This window comes from Pongo pygmaeus, chromosome 9 (assembly GCF_028885625.2).
Source record: "Pongo pygmaeus isolate AG05252 chromosome 9, NHGRI_mPonPyg2-v2.0_pri, whole genome shotgun sequence".
In the NCBI taxonomy this organism is placed as follows: domain Eukaryota; kingdom Metazoa; phylum Chordata; class Mammalia; order Primates; family Hominidae; genus Pongo; species Pongo pygmaeus.
The window spans coordinates 355,115-376,457 of NC_072382.2; the positions used below are offsets into that span (position 1 = coordinate 355,115).

General features: G+C 55.6%; 1 protein-coding gene across 2 annotated transcripts in view; it reads left to right on the top strand.

Annotated features, from left to right (window-relative positions):
• Positions 1–21,343, top strand: part of PTDSS2 (phosphatidylserine synthase 2) — a 45,781-nt gene that overhangs the window by 10,710 nt on the left and 13,728 nt on the right. For both annotated transcript variants that reach the window (XM_063670618.1, XM_054437652.2), the window contains exons 2-3: positions 1,110–1,211; positions 18,060–18,142. In XM_063670618.1, the coding sequence (XP_063526688.1) occupies positions 1,110–1,211; positions 18,060–18,142 (185 nt within the window). The remainder of the gene's footprint in view (positions 1–1,109; positions 1,212–18,059; positions 18,143–21,343) is intronic.

Below are 21,343 nucleotides of genomic sequence, written 5' to 3' on the forward strand. Positions count from 1 at the left end.
GCATCATCTCTCCGAGGACACACTCCGGTGGATGCAGGACCTGGATTAGACATGAGGACACACTCCGGTGGATGTAGGACCTGGATTAGACATGAGGACACACTCCAGTGGATGTAGGACCTGGGTTAGACATGAGGACACACTCCGGTGGATGTAGGACCTGGATTAGACATGAGGACACACTCCGGTGGATGTAGGACCTGGATTAAACATGAGGACACGCTCTGGTGGATGTAGGAACGGGGTTAGACATGAGGACACACTCTGGTGGATGTAGGAACTGGGTTAGACATGAGGACACACTCCGGTGGATGTAGGAACTGGGTCAGACGTGAGGAAACTGAGGCACGGAGGGGTGCATCATCTCTCCGAGGAACACACTCCGGTGGATGTAGGAACTGGGTCTCTGCCTCCATTTGCAGGTGGTTGTGCAGAGGGGGTCTCAGGCGAGTGTCTGGCACAGGCAGTGGCTGGGGTCTGGTGGCCCCCAGTTCTGGTACTGGGCTGGTTGTGGGCTTTTCCACCAGCGATGGGACGGGACAAGACTGCAAAGGGAGCGCCCTGCCTCCTCCTCCCATGTCTGGGCTCTGACAGGCCAGAGGACGGGCAGACCCACAGCTCGCGGCTCCCTCCAGCCGGCAGCGGTCACTCTGCAGGCCTCTGCTCAGGCCCCTTCTCAGCTCTTGGTGTCTTGGGCTGCTGCACTGAATCTCAGATGTTATTTCATGAACCGAAAGACTGGTTGTCTTGGCTTGTCTTGCGCAGTGAAAAGCACCGTGTTTACGTGTCCAGTTGCTCTTAATAGCAGATACCTGCCCTGGATGCCAGTGGCGGCACGTGCCCTCTAAGCAGCAGCCTTCAGCTCCCCAGGAACACGGGGCTCTTCCTGTCTAGCCTCCTGGGGGCTGGTCTCAGCCCTGACTGGGCAGCAGACGCAGGGTCATCTCGGAGTTACCCAGCTAGGGACTCGCAGCCAGTTGCTGGTTGGGAGTTGGAGAGTGGAGTTTAAGCCCTCTCCTTGACGTAGAGAGGATTTGGGGCCTGTTACGTGAGTATTTAGCAATGCTGCCCAAGCTCTGACACCATGCTTATGCGTTTTTGGATTTCAGGCGAGCCCACACCTTAACCGTGCTCTTCATCCTCACCTGTACACTTGGCTACGTGACGCTGCTGGAGGAAACACCTCAGGACACGGCCTACAACACCAAGAGGTAACCTGCCCTCTCGTCCTGCCTTCTGAAACTGCCCTGTGCCCCCATGTGGTGGGTGTGGTGTCCTTGCTGCTCGGGCTGCCAGGGGCTCAGAAGGCCTTCACCAGAGGGCTGCGTGGGGCTGCCAACCTCTCCCTCGAGTGTGTCTGACGCGCAGACTCCGGGGTTGCCCTTGGTGCTGCGTGGCGTTCCCGGTCAGCCCCCCTCGCCTGTCACTGGGAGCCAGGAGTCTGTGTCATCTCCATGTGACCGGCAGCCTGTGCTGCGTTTCCCCTGAGTTTTGCATGTTGACAGGCTGGAACGAGCTGCAGCAGCTACAGGGCTGAGCCCTTGAGTTTGGGCGTCTCCAGGGGTGAGGTTCCTGCGGTGGCCGCATGCTGGTTCCGTCAGCCAGCGGGGCTCTTGCACGGACGGGGCCGACACGGACCGCTGACCATCTGGTCGGCAACCTGCGACCTCGCTTCTGTGGTCCGGAAGCGAGTAAACTCGTCTTCTCAAGTTTATCTCCACAGGCAGGCAGGCTAGACCTTGGGTGTATCCTCTGCCTGAATTCCATGGATTCTGACGCCAGTCTCAGAAGTGTGTGTGGAAGAGAAGCTGGTTTTAGAGCCTGTGAATCAGTCTTGAGTTTTCTGCACCTGACTCTTCTCTCGCGTTGCTCTTCCGACGTGCGCACAGGGTGTGTCTGCCCAGGGCTGCCTCCTGCCCAGCAAGGCTGCTGACACCATCAGGGCCTGGGCCCCACTTGCTCCGGCGGGATGGTGGGAGGAAGCTGGAGCAGGGTCTGGAGACCAGCACCAGGATGGGGACAGAGGTGGAAGGAGGCATTGGAGGCCTGTTGGTGTTGGGGCCACAAGTCGGCTCTGGTTGGCGGGAGCCCTGGGGTTTGTGGGACTTCCGCTGTCCCTACGGCTCTTGGGCCAGCACTTCATTTTGTAAAGCAAGAGTCTCGGTGTCTTCGTGAGTGTTGGACGGGGTGATGGGTATTTTGTAAAGCAAGAGTCTCGGTGTCTTCGTGAGTGTGGGACGGGGTGATGGGTATTTTGTAAAGCAAGAGTCTGGGTGTCTTCGTGAGTGTTGGACGGGGTGATGGGTATTTTGTAAAGCAAGAGTCTGGGTGTCTTCGTGAGTGTTGGACGGGGTGATGGGTATTTTGTAAAGCAAGAGTCTGGGTGTCTTCGTGAGTGTTGGACGGGGTGATGGGTATTTTGTAAAGCAAGAGTCTCGGTGTCTTCATGAGTGTTGGACGGGGTGATGGGTGGGCATGGTGTGAATGTTGTCACGCTTGCACAGGCGTTGGTGGCCCTGTTTGCCCACTGACTTGCCACCAGCCCTGTGGGCTCTAGAACACAAGCACGCCCAGTGCCCTGTCTCTAGGGGACCGGATGCTTTAGAATCACGCACAGCAGACCTCATAACTGAGCCCACCTCCCTGGGGCAGTGGGGCATTTCTGGTTAGAAATTGCTGTTGGGGTGCCTGGACCCAGGGGTCTGCAGCCTGCTCCCCAGAGGAGCTCACCCTCCATCCTCACCTGGGAGGTGCAGGTGGCCTCTCCTGTCCTGGTCTCCCTACCCTGCTCCTGGCTGCATGCTCTGTGGGTTCTCTGCCACCTTGCTGTCATCGCTCTCCCAGTCAGCTTTGCTGGCCCTTCCCATTTTTTCTGAGCCTGAGGTGCCAGCTTGCTCCCAGGCCTGGCCTGGCCAGCGCCTCCCATCCTCCAGGCCCAGCTCGCTCCTTCTCCCTTTCTTAGGCAGTCCCAGCGGGGGTCACGTGCAGAACCTGCAGGCCCGGTGTGCACTGTGTAACTAGGCTCCGGAAATAGATGAGGGAGCATGTGCTGTGCCTGGGGCCCCTGTGGAGGGGCCACCTGGGGACGCTGGACCTGTGACTCTGGAGGCAGTGAGGCAGTGGGCAGGAGCCCCGTGTGTGCCTAGAGGGAGCTTTCAAGGAGGACTTGGTCTTTCTTGAATTCATCCATCAGCACCTGGCTAGGAGGGTCTGTGGCATCTGCCGGGCGCAGCAGGGCAGGTGGATTAGGAAGCAGGACCAGGTCTCACCTCAAGTGTCCCACATGGCAAGAATTGTCAAGAGCAGGAGTGCAGGGGTTGTCTTGGGAGCGCTCCCCGAAAGAATTCACCAGGCCCCCACCAGGCGCGTCACAAAGCCTCACCACCCCAAGCCAGGCCCTGCCCTCCCAGGCCTGGTTCCTATGGGAAGCACTGGGTGACCCAGACCCAGATGGGCCAGGATCTTAGACCCCTGAGGGGGCAACAGCGGTGGGCACATCCCCCACTTCACCCAGCGCTGGCCTCTCCTGGGGGGCCCCCGTCGTGAGAGGCTGGGTTCTGCCATCCTGTCCTCTCCAGCAGGGAGCCCCTGCGTGTGTTCATTGAGAGGGGCCAGGAGACAGGAATTCACGGGGCCCTGGGCACTTTTCTCTGAGGTTCTGTTCTGGGGACACTGGACGCGCTCCCAACGCACTTTCTCTGCGCCCCTTACCCTCTTTGAGGGCACAAAAGAAGCCACCCATCCTTCTCTGCTGCTGGCACCTGGAACCTGCTCCGGGCTCCTTCCTGGAAGGCTCGGCTGCCCCAGGTCACCCTGGCACTGACCGTGGCTCTGCGGCTCCTTCGAGTGAAATTGCCGTGGTGCACTTGTCCTGAGTCCATTCTCATGGCCTGGACCCGCACTGCTGCACACCAGGAGCCCAGCTCCTGGGCAGTCGCCCTACCCGCCCGCGCACAGGGTGTCCACGCACAGGGTATCGGCACACAGCGTGTCCAGAAGGCTGCGGGGGCTGGTTTACTTTTAATACGAGAATTATCTGATGTCTTCAAGGGTAGATTTCTTACATAGAAAATACCTTCTAGGCCAGGTGCGGTGGCTCACGCCTGTCATCCCAGCACATTGGGAGGCCGAGGCGGGCAGATCACGAGGTCAAGAGATCGAGACCAGCCTGACCAACATGGTGAAACCCTGTCTCTACTAAAAATACAAAAATTAGCCGGGCATGGTGGCTCATGCCTGTAGTCCCAGCTACTCGGGAGGCTGAGGCAGGACAATCGCATGAACCCAGGAGGTGGAGCTTGCAGTAAGCCAAGATCGCGCCACTGCACTCCACCTGCCGACACAGCGAGACTCCATCTCAAAAAAAAAAAAAAAAAAAAAAGAAAGAAAATACTTTCTAGAAATTAGGCTTATTTTTATTTTTTATTTATTTTATTTTTTTTGAGATGGAGTCTCACTCTGTCCCCCAGGCTGGAGTGCAGTGGTGCAATCTCAGCTGACTTCAAGCTCTGCCTCCCGGGTTCACGCCATTCTCCTGCCTCAGCCTCCCGAGTAGCTGGGAATACAGGGCCCGCCACCATGCCCGGATAATTTTTTGTATTTTTAGTGGAGACGGGGTTTCACTGTGTTAGCCAGGATGGAAATTTTTTTTTTTTTTTTTTTTTTTTTTGTCATTGTTGACCAGGTTGGCCTTGAACGTGTAGCCTCGCCTCGCCTAGCACCAGAACAACCAGCCTGAGCCACCGCAGCTCCCAGCTTTTTTTTTTTTTTTTCCTCCAGACGGAGTCTCGCTCTGTCGTCCAGGCTGGAGTGTAGTGGTGCGATCTCGGTTCACTGCAAGCTCCACCTCCTGGGTTCATGCTATTCTCCTGCCTCAGTCTCCCAAGTAGCTGGGACTACAGGCACCCGCCACCACACCCAGCTAATTTTTTGTATCTTTAGTAGAGACGGGGTTTCATTGTGTTAGCCAGGATGGTCTCGATCTCCTGACCTCGTGATCAGCCCGCCTCAGCCTCCTAAAGTGCTAGGATTACAGGCGTGAGCCACCGTGCCCAGCCAGCCTTATTTTTAAAAATTAATATTTATGTTATTAAAGTTAAAAAGTTATAAAACTAGTGTGTCTTCCTTCAGCTTGCTGTCATTGTTCTTTTTATGGATCTAACAGGTTCCCCACCTTGGGGGATGGTTTTCTTTTTCTTTTTTTTTTTTTTGGAGACAGAGTCGTGCTCTGTTGCCCAGGCTGGAGTGCAGTGGCGTGATCTCGGCTCACTGCAACCTTCACCTCCCAGGTTCAATCAATTCTCCTGCCTCATCCTCCCAGGTAGCTGGGACTATAGCCGTGCACCGCCACGCCCCACTAATTTTTTTATATTTTGGTAGAGACAGGTTTCACCATGTTGCCCAGGCTGGTTTTGAACTCCTTAGCTCAGACAGTCCACCCGCCTCAGCCTCCCAAATTGCTAGGATTACAAGCGTGAGCCACTGCACCCGGCCCTGTTTTGTTTTGCTTGAGTCAACGTTATTGACCTATAATTTACTATAATCTATGTCTGATTCACACGTACGGCTGATGAGTTTTAACGGATTCATACCCCCGTGTGCCCTCCACTGCGTGGAGGTGGGGAAAGTGTTCACTGTTCCCTGCGCTCAGAGCGCCTCACCCTGGCTCGGGTCACCCCAGCTCGGGCAGTGCCAATGCATCTGCCTGGGTGAGGGCGGGGTCTGTGCTGCCAGCCCTGGCTTCCTGTGAACGCAGTTGCTCCTCCGTCCTGGCCTCTCGCGCTGGAGGGTGGCTTCGCGGCATCCTTGCTGTGCCTGCCAGTGGGCTCCCTAGGGAGTTTCCGCCGCGTGGACACGGCACCGTTCACTGATCTGCCTGTGTGGGGGTGACCCTGGGGGAGAGTCCAGCTTTCCTCACCAGCCCATTACATTTTTATCCCATTTTAAACTTAGTAAATTAAACCTCTTTACACATTTTACTCAATAAAATACATGTAACATAATAAATGTAATACACTTAAAATATAAATATCCTTACTTGTAATACATATAAAACATAATGCATATAAATATACTCACAGTGCTGAAGAATAACAAAGTTGGACACAGAAACTACGCAATTTCAAGACTTCCTGTCAAAAATGCACCGAAATACCGAGGCCAGAAACAGGCGTGCACGACTGCGGGCAGTCGATCCTTGACAAAGGAACAAAGGCAATTCCATGGAGAAGGGATGGCCTTTTCAACACTGGCGCTAGAGCAACAGAACATCCACATGCAAATCTAGACACAGACCTGACACTTCTCACAAAAACTAATTCTAAATGGATTCTAGATAAGCCTAAATGTAAAATGAGAAGCTATAAAACTTCTCTTTTTGTTTGTTTTTGAGACAGGGTCTTGCTCTGTCACCCACACTGGGGTGCAGTGGTGCAGTCACAGCTCACTGTAGCCTCCAATTCCTGGCCTCCAGCAATCCTCCTGCCTCAGCTTCCCAAGGAGCTAGGACTACCGGTGTGCACCACCACACCCAGCTACTTTTTAAAATTTTTTGTAGAGATAAGGTCTCACTATGTTGCCCAGGCTGGTCTCAAACCCCTGCTTTGGCCTCCCAAACTGCTGGGATTACAGATGTGAGCTATCATGCCCAGCCATAATTATAAAACATCTTGGAGAAATCACAGGAGAAAGTATAGTGACCTTGGGTTTGGTGATAATAAAATACCAGTAGCACAATCCATGAAAATAAAAACTTGATCAATTGAACTTCATTACAATTAAAATTGTCTGCTGGGTGTGGTGGCTCATGCCCCTAATCCTAGCACTTTGGAAGACCAATCTAGGAGGATTGCTTGAGGTCACAAGTTCGAGACCAGCCTGGGCAACATAGTGAGAACCCCGCCCCCCACCCCCAACTAAAGATTAGGAAAAGATAAATTGGCTAATTGTGATAGTACATGCCTGTGGTTCCAGGTACTCAGGAGACCGAGGCGAGGGGATTGCTTGAACCCAGGAGGTCTAGGCTGCAGTGAGCTACGATAGCACCACTGCACTCCAGCCTGGGCGACAGAGTGAGACCTTGAAAAAATTAAAATCTCTGCTTTGTAAAAGACACCGTTAAGAGAACGAAAAGGTGGGCCACAAGCTGTTGAAAATGTTTACAAAATACCTATCTGATAAAGGACTTGTATTCAAAATATGCAAAGAACTATTAAAGCTCGAGAAGAAGAAAAACAGGCTGGGCAGGGTGGCTCACACTTGTAATCCCAGCACTTTGGGAGGCTGAGGCAGAAGGATTGCGTGAGGCCAGGAATTCCAGACCAGCCTGTGTAACGTGGTCTATTAGTCTGTTTTCATACTGCTATAAAGAAATACCCAAGACTGGGTAATTTACAAAAGAAAGAGGTTCATTGACTCACAGTTCCGAATTGCTGGGGAGGCCTTGGGAAGCACCATCACGGCGGATGGTAAAGAGGAAGCACAATCACAGCGGATGGTAAAGAGGAGGCACAATCACGGCGGATGGTAAAGAGGAGGCAGAATCACGGCGGGTGGTAAAGAGGAGGCAGAATCACGGCGGGTGGTAAAGAGGAGGCAGAATCACGGCGGGTGGTAAAGAGGAGGCAGAATCACGGCGGGTGGTAAAGAGGAGGCAGAATCACGGCGGGTGGTAAAGAGGAGGCAGAATCACGGCGGGTGGTAAAGAGGAGGCAGAATCACGGCGGGTGGTAAAGAGGAGGCAGAATCACGGCGGGTGGTAAAGAGGAGGCACAATCATGGCGGGTGGTAAAGAGGAGGCACAATCATGGCGGATGGTAAAGAGGAAGCACAATCATGGCGGGTGGTAAAGAGGAAGCAGGCACCTCCTTGCAAGGCGGCAGGAGAGAGCGAGAATGGGCACAAGAAAAACTGCCACTCCTTTTTTTTTTTTTTTTTTTTTTTGAGACAGAGTCTTGCCCTGTTACCCAGGCTGGAGTGCAGTGGCGCGATCTCGGCTCATTGCAACCTCCGCTTCCTGGGTTCAAGCGGTTCTTCTGCCTCAGCCTCCCAAGTAGCTGGGACTACAGGCGTGCACCACCAAGCCTGGCTAATTTTTGTATTTTTTAATAGAGATGAGGTTTCACCATGTTGGTCAGGTTGGTCTCAAACTCCTGGCCTCAAGTGATCTGCCCACCTCAGCCTCCCAAAGTGCTGAGATTACAGGTGTGAGCCACCACGCCCGGCCAAAACTGCCACTTTTAAAACCATCAGCTCTCGTGAGACTCCCTCACTACACGAGAACAGCATGGGGGAACCGCCCCATAACCCAGTCACTTCCCTCCCTCCACACGTGGGGATTACAATTCAAGATGAGATTTGGGTGGGGACACACACAGTGAAACCGTGTCACATGGCAAAACCCCGTCTCTACAAAAAATACAAAAATTAGCCAGGCGTAGTGGTGTACACCTGCAGTTCCAGCTACTCAGGAGTCTGAGGTGGGAGGATCCCTTGAGCCCAGGAGGTCAAGGCTGCAGTGAGCCAAGATCACACCACTGCGCTCCAGCCTAGGCAACAGAGAAAGACCCTCTCTTTCAAACACAAACCTGGGTGACAGCCACTCGGAAGGCTAAGGCAGGAGAATCACTTGAACCCAGGAGGCAGAGGTTGCAGTAAGCCGAGATGGGGTCACTGCACTCCAGCCTGGGCGACAAAAGCAAAACTTTGTCTCAAAACAAAAAAATACCTGGGTGAAAGGTCTAAGCAGATGTTCACCAGAGAAGTTATTCAGACGGGAGATTGCGGTGGGAGGGTGCCCAGCATCATTTGTCCTTCAGGAACTGGAAACAGGGAGACGCCACTGCATACCTGACGGAGCGGCTAAAACCTTAAAAACTGACAGTACCAAACGCTTCCAGGAACTCTCACCCATTGCTAGTGGGAATACAAAAGGCTAAAGCTGCTTTAGAAGACAGTTTGACAGACTCTCACAGAACTAAATATAAATATATTCTTGGTCCGGGCGCGGCGGTTCACGCCTGTCATCCCAGCACTTTGGGAGGCTGAGGCAGGTGGATCACGAGGTCAGGAGATCAAGAGAAGCCTAGCCAACATAGTGAAACCCCATCTCTACTAAAAATACAAAAAATTAGCCTGGCATGGTGGCGGGCACCTATAATCCCAGCTACTCGGGAGGCCAGGAGGCGGAGGTTGCAGTGAGCCGAGATCGCACCATTGCACTCCAGCCCGGGCAACAGTGTGAGACTCTGTCTCAAAAAATATAGATATAGATATAGATAGATAGATAGATTCTTACCATGCAATCTGGCAATTTTGCTCCTAAATATTTATCCAACTGAATGGAAAACTTATGTCCACATAAAAACCTGCATGCAGGCCAGGCATGGTGGCTCACGCTTATAATCCTGGCAGTTTGGGAGGCTGAGGCAGGAGAATCGCTTGAGCCCAGGAGTTCAAGACCAGCCTGGGCAACATAGTGAGACCCCGTCTCTACCAAACTAAAAAACTTAGCCGAGTGTCACAGCACACACACGGTCCCACCTGTCAAGAGGCTGACTGGGATCTCAAGCCTGGAAGGCAGAGGTTGCAGTGAGCTGTGATTGAGCCACTGCACTGCAGCCTGGGCAGCAGGGTGAGACCCCGTCTCTAAAAGATAGTAATGAGCATCAAGCCACTGCAACAGGGAGGAACCTTAAATACATGTTTCTATAAATACACGTTCCTAAGTGAGAGGAGCCAGTTGAGAAGGCCACGCACTGTGATTTCAGCTCAATGACCTTCTGGAAGAGGCAATATGATGTGGTAGTGAAAACATCAGTTGTTTCCCGGGGAAAAAGGAGAGTGGATAGTAGAACGCAGCATTCGTATGGCAGTGAGGCCACTCTGTGTGGCACCGTCCTGGTTGGTACATGACACTGCATTTGTCCGAACCTGTAGAACTGGACAACACAAGAGCAGACCTTGTGCAGATTTTAAACATTCATTGAGGAGATGGGGGTCCCAGCTGGGAAGGCTGACTGACAAGAATCTTAACTACTGCAGATGCATTCCGTAACCTTCCTGAAGGTTGTTCAGAGGAAGGTGCTGAGTAACTTTGGAAATGAGCAGTGTCTATAAGGCCAGAGGCAAAAGGAATGGCACAGACGCTGCTCTAGTTGATAAAGTTTTGCTCCACAGAGGTGCTGAGTGGCAGCTCTGTCACTGTGGTGTGTATGATGGCTGTGGGAGAGCAGTCTCTGGGTAATCAGAGGGAGGAGGAGGGGAGTCTCTGGGTAATCAGAGGGAGGAGGAGGGGAGTCTGGGTAATCAGAGGGAGGAGGAGGGGAGTCTCTGGGTAATCAGAGGGAGGAGGAGGGCAGTCTCTGGGTAATCAGAAGGAGGTGGAGGGGAGTCTCTGGGTAATCGGAGGAGGAGGGGGAGTCTCTGGGTAATCGGAGGGGGAGGGGAGTCTCTGGGTAATCAGAGGGAGGAGGAGGGGAGTCTCTGGGTAATCAGAAGGAGGTGGAGGGGAGTCTCTGGGTAATCAGAGGGAGGAGGAGGGGGAGTCTCTGGGTAATCGGAGGGGGAGGGGAGTCTCTGGGTAATCAGAGGGAGGAGGAGGGGAGTCTCTGGGTAATCAGAGGGAGGAGGAGGGGGAGTCTCTGGGTAATCGGAGGGGGAGGGGAGTCTCTGGGTAATCAGAGGGAGGAGGAGGGGAGTCTCTGGGTAATCAGAAGGAGGTGGAGGGGAGTCTCTGGGTAATCAGAGGGAGGAGGAGGGGGAGTCTCTGGGTAATCAGAGGGAGGAGGAGGGGGAGTCTCTGGGTAATCAGAGGGAGGAGGAGGGGGAGTCTCTGGGTAATCAGAGGGAGGTGGAGGGGAGTCTCTGGGTAATCAGAGGGAGGAGGAGGGGGAGTCTCTGGGTAATCAGAAGGAGGTGGAGGGGAGTCTCTGGGTAATCAGAGGGAGGAGGAGGGGGAGTCTCTGGGTAATCAGAAGGAGGTGGAGGGGAGTCTCTGGGTAATCAGAGGGAGGAGGAGGGGAGTCTCTGGGTAATCAGAAGGAGGAGGAGGGCAGTCTCTGGGTAATCAGAAGGAGGTGGAGGGGAGTCTCTGGGTAATCAGAGGGAGGGGGAGGGGAGTCTCTGGGTAATCAGAGGGAGGAGGAGGGGAGTCTCTGGGTAATCAGAGGGAGGAGGAGGGGGAGTCTCTGGGTAATCAGAAGGAGGTGGAGGGGAGTCTCTGGGTAATCAGAGGGAGGAGGAGGGGGAGTCTCTGGGTAATCAGAAGGAGGTGGAGGGGAGTCTCTGGGTAATCAGAGGGAAGGGGAGGGGAGTCTCTGGGTAATCAGAGGGAGGAGGAGGGGAGTCTCTGGGTAATCAGAGGGAGGAGGAGGGGGAGTCTCTGGGTAATCAGAAGGAGGTGGAGGGGAGTCTCTGGGTAATCAGAGGGAGGGGGAGGGGAGTCTCTGGGTAATCAGAGGGAGGAGGAGGGGAGTCTCTGGGTAATCAGAGGGAGGAGGAGGGGGAGTCTCTGGGTAATCAGAGGGAGGAGGAGGGCAGTCTCTGGGTAATCAGAGGGAGGAGGAGGGGGAGTCTGGGTAATCAGAGGGAGGAGGAGGGCAGTCTCTGGGTAATCAGAGGGAGGAGGAGGGGGAGTCTCTGGGTAATCAGAGGGAGGAGGAGGGGGAGTCTCTGGGTAATCAGAGGGAGGAGGAGGGGGAGTCTCTGGGTAATCAGAGGGAGGAGGAGGGGAGTCTCTGGGTAATCAGAGGGAGGAGGAGGGGGAGTCTGGGTAATCAGAGGGAGGAGGAGGGCAGTCTCTGGGTAATCGGAGGAGGAAGGGAGTCTCTGGGTAATCAGAGGGAGGAGAGGGGAGTCTCTGGGTAATCAGAAGGAGGAGGAGAGTCCCTAGGTAATCAGAAGGAGGTGGAGGGGAGTCTCTAGGTAATCAGAAGGAGGAGGAGGGGAGTCTCTGGGTAATCAGAGGGAGGAGGAGGGCAGTCTCTGGGTAATCAGAAGGAGGAGGAGGGGAGTCTCTGGGTAATCAGAGGGAGGAGGAGGGCAGTCTCTGGGTAATCAGAGGGAGGAGGAGGGGGAGTCTCTGGGTAATCAGAAGGAGGTGGAGGGCAGTCTCTGGGTAATCGGAGGGGGAGGGGAGTCTCTGGGTAATCAGAAGGAGGAGGAAGGGAGTCTCTGGGTAATCAGAGGGAGGAGGGGAGTCCCTAGGTAATCAGAAGGAGGTGGAGGGGAGTCTCTGGGTAATCAGAAGGAGGAGGAGGGGAGTCTCTGGGTAATCGGAGGGAGGAGGAGGGGAGTCTCTGGGTAATCAAAGGGAGGAGGTTGGCGTGGCCCCTGTGATGGTGGATTACCATTGCACGTTTAGCCCAGAAGAGACAAAGATGGTTAAACAGTGTGTGTGCAGTGGTTAATGGATACACACGTATCTTGTTGCTGTACAAGCTGAGGGGGCCTAGAACCAGCTATGCTTGCAGCAGTGAGCACACCCAGGCCCAGATCCTAGTTGCTAGTGCCCTCCAGTCCACGGGGCCAGGGCTCTGAGGAGAAATGGCTGATTCCAGCACCGGGGCAGGAAATGCCCAGGATCAGCTGATACTGGCAGTTCCAGAAAGTGAAGAGCTCCATAAACAAAACCCCACAGTCACGGGATTGCGTCCCAGCAAAAGAGCCTCCCAGTGGCCAAAGAGCAACAAAATAATAAAGTAGTATTACAATATAACCCAGAGTAGAAAATAAACATCCACGAGCCCATAGTGATATAAGTGATTGAATAAATAAACAGAGGGAACAAGACCAACCTTCCCTGCAGAAGGTGTTCAGTAAATGAGATAGATCCCCCGGCTCCAGGAGGTGGCGTGAGCTCCCGGCCCCGCCGTGCGCTGTGCGTGGTAACCTGACTTCCCTCCTGGGTGTGCAGCACGGAGAGGTCAGTGGGAGGGGGACGCTGCAGCCGAGGTGCCTGCAGACACCCCCGAGCCCGGTGGTCAGGTCAGCATCCACTGGTCATGTTCACGGCATGGCCGATGGGGAGGCTGCTGCCCGATCCTCCCGACCCTGACTACCCCAGCCCGGCCATGCGGAGCCACAGCCGACTGTCTCACTGAGGAACATTCCACAGAATTCCTGACCAGGCCTCCTCCAAACCATCCAGGTCATCAGAGACAAGGAGAGTCTGAGAAACCGTCCCAGCCTAGGGGAGCCTGAAGTGACGGGACGAGTAGATGCCACATGGCGTCCAGGAAGGGATTGTTGGGGGCGGGGCAGGGGGAAGGACATCAGGGGAGAGTGAAGGAAGCTTAGGCCTCAGCAGCTGTGTGGCAGCACTGGCTTATTTATTTTTTATTTTTTATTTTATGTTTATTTTATTTTATTTTTTGAGATGGAGTATCACTCTGTCACCCAGGCTAGAGTGTAGTGGTGTGATCTCGGCTCACTGCAACCTCCGCCTCCCGGGTTCAAGTGATTCTCCTGCCTCAGCCTCCCGAGTAGCTGGGATTACAGGTGCCTGCCACCACACCTGGCTAATTTTTGTATTTTTAGTAGAGATGGGGTTTCATCATGTTGGTCAGGCTGGTCTCGAACTCCTGACCTTGTGATCTGCCTGCCTTGGCCTCCCAAAGTGCTGGGATTACAGGCGTGAGCCACCGCACCCAGCCAGCACCGGCTTATTAATGGTGAGATGTTAATGGGAAACTGGGCATGTGAGATATGGGAGCTTTTACTATTTTTACAATAATTCTGTAAATCTAAAACCATTCTAAAATTAAAAATTTATTTTTAAAATGCAATATATTTGTTTTCCTTTTAAAGCACTTCCCTCATTCTTACCCAACGGACACACCTTCTCAAGTACTTAAGTAATTCTTTTTTTTTTTTTTTTTTTTGAGACTGAGTCTTGCTGTCACCTAGGCTGGAGTGCAGTGGCGCGATCTCAGCTCACCGCAACCTCTACCTCCCAGATTCAAGTGATTCTCCTACTTCAGCCTCCCGAGTAGCTGGGATTACAGGTGTCTGCCACCACACCCGGCTAATTTCTTATATTTTTAGTAGAGACGGGAGTTTCATGTCGGCCAGGCTGGTCTCGAACTCCTGACCTTTAGTGATCCACCTACCTCAGCCTCCCAAAGTGCTAGGATTACAGGTGTGAACCACTGCGCCCGGCAAGTAATTCTTATGAACAAATTAGCCTTATAAAGTTGTCATAAACATTATGTGATGTGTGGCCAGGTTAGAGTCCTGTGTGACCCGGTCTGAGCTGGCCTCTGGGCAGCGTGCCATGTGGGGGGTGCCACAAGCTGATTCGGGGAGTACCGGCCTGGGGTGACGCACGCCTGTCGGGCGGATGGCGGCCTGGGGTGACGCGCGCCTGTCGGGCGGATGGCGACCTGGGGTGACGCGCGCCTGTCGGGCGGATGGCGGCCTGGGGTGACGCGCGCCTGTCGGGCGGATGGCGGCCTGGGGTGACGTGCGCCTGTCGGGCGGATGGCGGCCTGGGGTGACGCGGATGGTGGCCTGGGGTGACGCACGCCTGTCAGGCAGATGGCGGCCTGGGATGACGCGCCTGTCGGGCGGATGATGGCCTGGGATGACGCGGATGGCGGCCTGGGGTGATGCGCGCCTGTCAGGCGGATGGCAGCCTGGGGTGACGCGGATGGCGGCCTGGGGTGACGCGGATGGTGGCCTGGGGTGACGCATGCCTGTCAGGCGGATGGCGGCCTGGGATGACGTGGATGGCGGCCTGGGGTGACGCGCGCCTGTCGGGCAGATGGCGGCCTGGGGTGACGCAGATGGTGGCCTGGGGTGATGCAGATGGTGGCCTGGGGTAACGCGGATGGTGGCTTGGGGTGACACACCTGTCTGGTGGACGGCGGCCTGGGGTGATGTGGATGGCGGCCTGGGGTGACGCGCGCCTGTTGGGCAGATGGCGGCCTGTGGTGACGCACAGCTGTGAGGCGGATGGCGGTCTGGGGTGACACGCGCCTGTTGGGTGGATGGCGGCCTGGGGTGACGCACAGCTGTTGGGTGGATGGTGGCCTGGGGTGACATGCGCCTGTTGGGTGGATGGCAGCCTGGGGTGACGCACAGCTGTCGGGCGGATGGTGGCCTAGGGTGACGCGGATGGCAGCCTGGGGTGACGCACGCCTGTCTGGCTGATGGTGGCCTAGGGTGATGCAGATGGCGGCCTGGGGTGACGCGGATGGCGGCCTGGGGTGACGCGGATGGTGGCCTGGGGTGACGCACGCCTGTCAGGCGGATGGTGGCCTGGGATGACACGTGCCTGTCGGGCGGATGGCGGCCTGGGATGACGTGGATGGCGGCCTGGGGTGACGCGCGCCTGTCGGGCAGATGGCGGCCTGGGGTGAGGCAGATGGTGGCCTGGGGTGATGCTGATGGTGGCCTGGGGTAACGCAGATGGTGGCTTGGGGTGACACACCTGTCAGGTGGACGGCGGCCTGGGGTGATGTGGATGGCGGCCTGGGGTGACGCGCGCCTGTTGGGCAGATGGCGGCCTGTGGTGACGCACAGCTGTCAGGCGGATGGCGGTCTGGGGTGACGCGCGCCTGTTGGGTGGATGGCAGCCTGGGGTGACGCACAGCTGTTGGGTGGATGGTGGCCTGGGGTGACATGCGCCTGTTGGGTGGATGGCAGCCTGGGGTGACGCACAGCTGTCGGGAGGATGGCGGCCTAGGGTGACGCGGATGGCGGCCTGGGGTGACGCGGATGGCGGCCTCGGGTGACGCGGATGGCGGCCTCGGGTGACGCGGATGGTGGCCTGGGGTGACGCAGATGGCGGCCTAGGGTGACGCATGCCTGTCGGGCAGATGGCAGCCTGGGGTGACGCAGATGGTGGCCTGGGGTGACGCGGATGGCGGCCTGGGGTGACGCACAGCTGTCGGGCGGATGGCGGCCTGGGGTGACGCAGATGGTGGCCTGGGGTGACGCGGATGGTGGCCTGGGGTGATGCGGATGGTGGCCTGGGGTGACGCGGATGGTGGCCTGGGGTGACGCGGATGGTGGCCTGGGGTGACGCAGATGGTGGCCTGGGGTGACGCAGATGGTGGCCTGGGGTGACGCACGCCTGTCGGGCAGATGGCGGCCTGAGGTGACGCGGATGGCAGCCTGGGGTGACGCGCACCTTTTGGGTGGATGGCGGCCTGGGGTGACGCGGATGGTGGCCTGGGGTGACGCGCCTGTCGGGTGGACGGCGGCCTGGGGTGACGCACGCCTGCACCGGGAGCAGCTTCCCTTGGCCAGTGCCCATGTTCCTCTTTTCATTTTTGTCTTTTCTGGGGAGGGCAGGGGGACATTTCACTGTCTTTCCACTGAATGTTATGACCCTCCCCACGCCCCTTGGAGGCACAGCTGAGGTGGGGCCTATGTCTGGCTCTAGGGGGCCCTGAAAGGTACTTTTCACACCTCCCACCCCTCAGCACTGAGAGACCTCGGGAGGGGTACCTGTGACAGGGACGCGGGCCCCACCTTGCTGAACCCAGCAGCAAGGGCATCTCTGCCTCTGTCCCTGGAGGGTGACAGCGGTAGTGTGGGAGCTGGGGCCTGGGTGGAGCCGGGTCAGAAACTCAGGTTTTGCCTGGGTGGGCCACGAATGTCCTGCCGAGGGTGAGACCCTCAGGGCTCTGGGTGGAGAGCAGCACCTGCCCAGAACCACCAGACCCTTGTCCTGGCTGCACCAGGGGCCAGCGACCTTGTCCCTCCTCCACCCTGCAGGCCTCCGGCGGGGCTTGGCCTCACCTGCCTCTGTCTACTCAGGACTTTCAGACCAGGCACTCCTGCAGGCAGAGAGGGGAATTTCCGAGACTGAAGTTGTTACTGGGTATTTTTTAACAGCGCTGTCTTAAAAAAACAGCTTGTCTCTGTGGTCCCCGTCTATTCTTGCAGCCACGTGAACGTGCGCGTGTGTGTGCGGCAGCTTCCCTCACGGCAGCCAAAACCCAGAGGCAGCCCAGTGTGCGAACACGCCAAGGTGTGACTCTCGGCACAGCACTGCCGAGCCGTGGGAGGGACTGGGTGGTGCAGCGGCCAGTGGGTCTCAGACCCTGAGCTGAGCACGACTGGAGAGGATGGGCGCATCCAAGCGTTTGCAGAGCACAGAGCGCGTCCGCAGAGCGCGTCCGCAGAGCGGGTCCACACCTTGGGTGTGGCGAGCGGATGTGAGCAGTGTGCCTGTGACCAGGGCTGTCTGCACATCCGCCGGCCTAAGCTGCTTCTCGCTGAAACCCACTGGGACTCTGGCTGAGGCCGGCCCCAAGGAGCTTTGCCGAGGAGGGAGCACCCTGCCCCTGCCCAGCGCGGTCCCTCGCACCCTCCTTCCCGTGAACCTGCATCTTTGGTTGCAGTTACAGCTCTCACGCTTCCATCTTATGAACCACAGGAGTCCCGTTGGTTTTGGATGAGTTGACCCCAAAAAGACACAAGAGCTCTCTAGAGACCCTTCCTGGGGGTCCTGCTGCGTTGGAGCAGGGAGGCAGTAGCTCCTGACGCCTTCCCTCCTACGTGGGCTTTGTGATCGCTGATGGTCACATGCGGGGCATTCGGTGGCCTCTGTGTAGAGCCAGTGTCTTCCCGATGTGACACTGGGAACCACCAGCAGCCCGAGCACAGAGACCTTCTCTCGGCCACTGGGCGGGCTGCAAATGTGAGGGCGAATGTCGGGCGCAGGGTGGTGGAGGTAGCTGGGCCTTCCCCACTGCAGAGGCAGCAAATGTGAGGGCGAATGTCGGGCGCAGGGTGGTGGAGGTAGCTGGGCCTTCCCCACTGCGGAGGCAGCAAATGTGAGGGCAAATGTCGGGTGCAGGGTGGTGGAGGTAGCTGGGCCTTCCCCACTGCGGAGGCAGCAAATGTGAGTGCGAATGTCCGGCCCAGGGTGGTGGAGGTAGCTGGGCCTTCCCCGCCGCGGAGTCGCCCAGCAATGCCCGAGGCCCTTTTCTCCCACCCCAGCATCAGGGGCTGTTCCACAATGGGTGTCTGGGGGTCCCTGCAGCCTCCCACCTCCCTCCTGGGAGAAGCCTGCACACACTGAGGGGCTGTTTGTTCTTTATTTGCAGAGGTATTGTGGCCAGTATTTTGGTTTTCTTATGTTTTGGAGTCACACAAGCTAAAGACGGGCCATTTTCCAGACCTCATCCAGGTAACTTGCCATTTCCTTTTCCGTGTGCCCCTGTAGCAGTTCTGTTCTGAGCGGCCACTCTGTGTCTGTGCTGCTGGGTGTGAGTGTCCTGTCCTCCCCTCCACCTGGCCCCTCCCCGAGGCCTCCAAGGCCACTTCCCACATGGACGAGGGCACTGGATTCTGAGCTGGCCATGTGCTCCTCCTCCAACCACCGAGGGTCTCTCCAGGCCTTCTCTGGCCCTTTCACTCTTCCCTGTCCAGGGCTCTCCAGCCCTTCTCTTCCTGCTTCTGCCTCCTCTTTCCACAAACCAGAGTGGCCGAGGGCTCCAGATGGGGCTGTGAGGCTGGGGGCAGGTGGGTGAGGGCACCAGATGGGGCTGTGAGGCCAGGGACTGTGGGCTCTAGGTGGGGCTCTGAGACCGGAGGGGGCGGGGGTGGATGAGGGTACCAGATGGGGCTGTGAGGCCGCGGGTGGGTGAGGGCTCCAGATGGAGCTGTGAGGTGCCGCCCATTCCCTGCCCTTGAAGTGGTTGCCCAGTGCACTCTGCCTCGGCCACCACCCCACCTTATGGCCCTGAGTTCTAACAAACCCTCGTGGGCCAGAGCATCCCGCCAATCTCAGTGCACTCTGTCCCCCAAGTCCCACCCCAGGAAGGCGGGCTCAGGCCTCTGTAGGGTCGGTTGTGTCCCCTGAGTGGCCACGCGAAGTAATTAGAAACATTTTCTGTTTCGACAGGAGTATGTATTATAGAAAATTTCGAAAATACAAAGATAGTTAAAAATAAAACTACCCACAAATAATAACCAGTTAAATTTTCATGTGTTTGTGATACGGACATATTCACTTGTTTGTGTATACAAACATATTCACATGTTTGTGTGTACGGACATATTCACGCTTTTGTGTACGGACATATTCATGCATTTATGATACGGACATAATCACGTGTTTGTGTATACGGACATATTCACGCGTTTGTGTGTACGGACATATTCACGCGTTCTGTGATACGGACATATTCACGCGTTTGTGATACGGACATATTCACACGTTTGTGTGTACAGACATATTCACGCGTTTGTGTGTATGGACATATTCACGCGTTTGTGTATACGGACATATTCACGCGTTTGTGTGATACGGACATATTCACGCGTTTGTGTGTATGGACATATTCACGCGTTTGTGTATACGGACATATTCACGCGTTTGTGTGATACGGACATATTCACGCGTTTGTGTATACGGACATATTCACGCGTTTGTGTGATACGGACATATTCACGCGTTTGTGTGTATGGACATATTCACGCGTTTGTATGATACGGATATTCACGTGTTTGTGTGATATGGACATATTCATGCGTTTGTGTGATACGGACATATTCACGCGTTTGTGTGTATGGACGTGTTCACGCATTTGTGTGTACGGACGTATTCACGTGTTTGTGTGATACGGACATATTCACGCATTTGTGATATGGACATATTCACGCGTTTGTGTGCACGGACATGTTCACGTGTTTGTGTGATACGGATATATTCACGCGTTTGTGTGTACAGACATATTCACAGCCTCGAAAGAGTGGAATCCTGAGCGTGTGGCTTTGTGCATTCTCCGCTTCAGGTTCAATGACTTTAGTCATTTACTTACTAATTTTTAAAATGACTTTAATCGTTTAGGTTTAAATGACTTTAGTCATTTCCTTACTAATTTTTTAACAGCTGAAATTTTAATGACTGTTTAGCTGTCATTAGAATGTACTAAATTTCACTAACTTATTTAAGCCATAATATTGTATATTTAGAGAGTTTCCAGTTTTATTTTAATAAACTAGGCTGTGGTGAATTTTTTCACGTATGCTCTGTGTAAATATCTGATTACTCATTTAATACAATGTCCCAGAAGTGAGTATTGAATTAAAGGGCATACACGGTTTAAGCCCGTGATATGTGTTATAAAATTGGCCTCCAGGAGAGCAGTGTCTGCCCCAGGGTCAGTGCTATGGTGGTGAGTGAAGCTCCCCCATCCACAGAGGCCCTGAGCAGGGGGCCGTCCTGTGACCTCGCTGGCCCCTTCCTTGCCCAGGGCCTTGAGAGAGGGCTCCGTGAGTGCCTGGCGGGCCGCTCTGCTGGCTGACAGCTGTGTGGGAAGGGCCCAGGGCTCTGTCTGCCCAGCTGGCTGAGCACAGACGGTCTTGCCTCCAAGGGGTTTGGATTCCTCAGCAGAGCAGTAGAAAGTGCAGTGATGGTCTTAAACTGCCCGTCACACAGCAAGAAGCCTGGTGCGGTGATGGTGTGAAAACTGCCCGTCACACAGCAAGAAGCCTGGTGCGGTGATGGTGTGAAACTGCCCGTCACACAGCGAGAAGCCTGGTGCGGTGATGGTGTGAAACTGCCCGTCACACAGTGAGAAGCCTGGTGCGGTGATGGTGTGAAACTGCCCGTCACACAGCGAGAAGCCTGGTGCGGTGATGGTGTGAAAACTGCCCGTCACACAGCGAGAAGCCTGGTGCGGTGATGGTGTGAAACTGCCCGTCACACAGCGAGAAGCCTGGTGCGGTGATGGTGTGAAACTGCCCGTCACACAGCGAGAAGCCTGGTGCGGTGATGGTGTGAAACTGCCCGTCACACAGCGAGAAGCCTGGTGCGGTGATGGTGTGAAAACTGCCCGTCACACAGCGAGAAGCCTGGTGCGGTGATGGTGTGAAAACTGCCCGTCACACAGTGAGAAGCCTGGTGCGGTGATGGTCTGAAACTGCCCGTCACACAGTGAGAAGCCTGGTGCAGTTACATGCTTGTTGGGTGGATTTGGAAGGAAGAAGAGCTGCCGGAAGCTCAGCCCATGGCCGTCCTTGCTTGGAGATGCACCAAATCCCCCCTGGGTGGCAGCATCACCGGGGGCTGGGATGCAGCCGTGAGTGGGACAGACTGGTCAGCAGGCAGCAGCTTGTCCTGGCATGTGGCCCCTGGCACAGGGAGAGACTCCCGGGAGACCCTCAGCTCTGTGCAGTCTAGGAATTCCGGCGGCAGGTCACCTGGCGGGATGTGGAGCATCTGGGCCTGAGGTCTTGATGCTTCCAAAAGCTCCAGCCACGGCGTCTCTGAGTTGTGGCTCGTCCCCTCCCACTGGGCAGGACTGGGGGTTCCTGGGGTGTTCCATTTTTAATCTGAGCTCTGTTCTACATTTCTTCTGTCCATTTAGTTTGCTTGGCATAA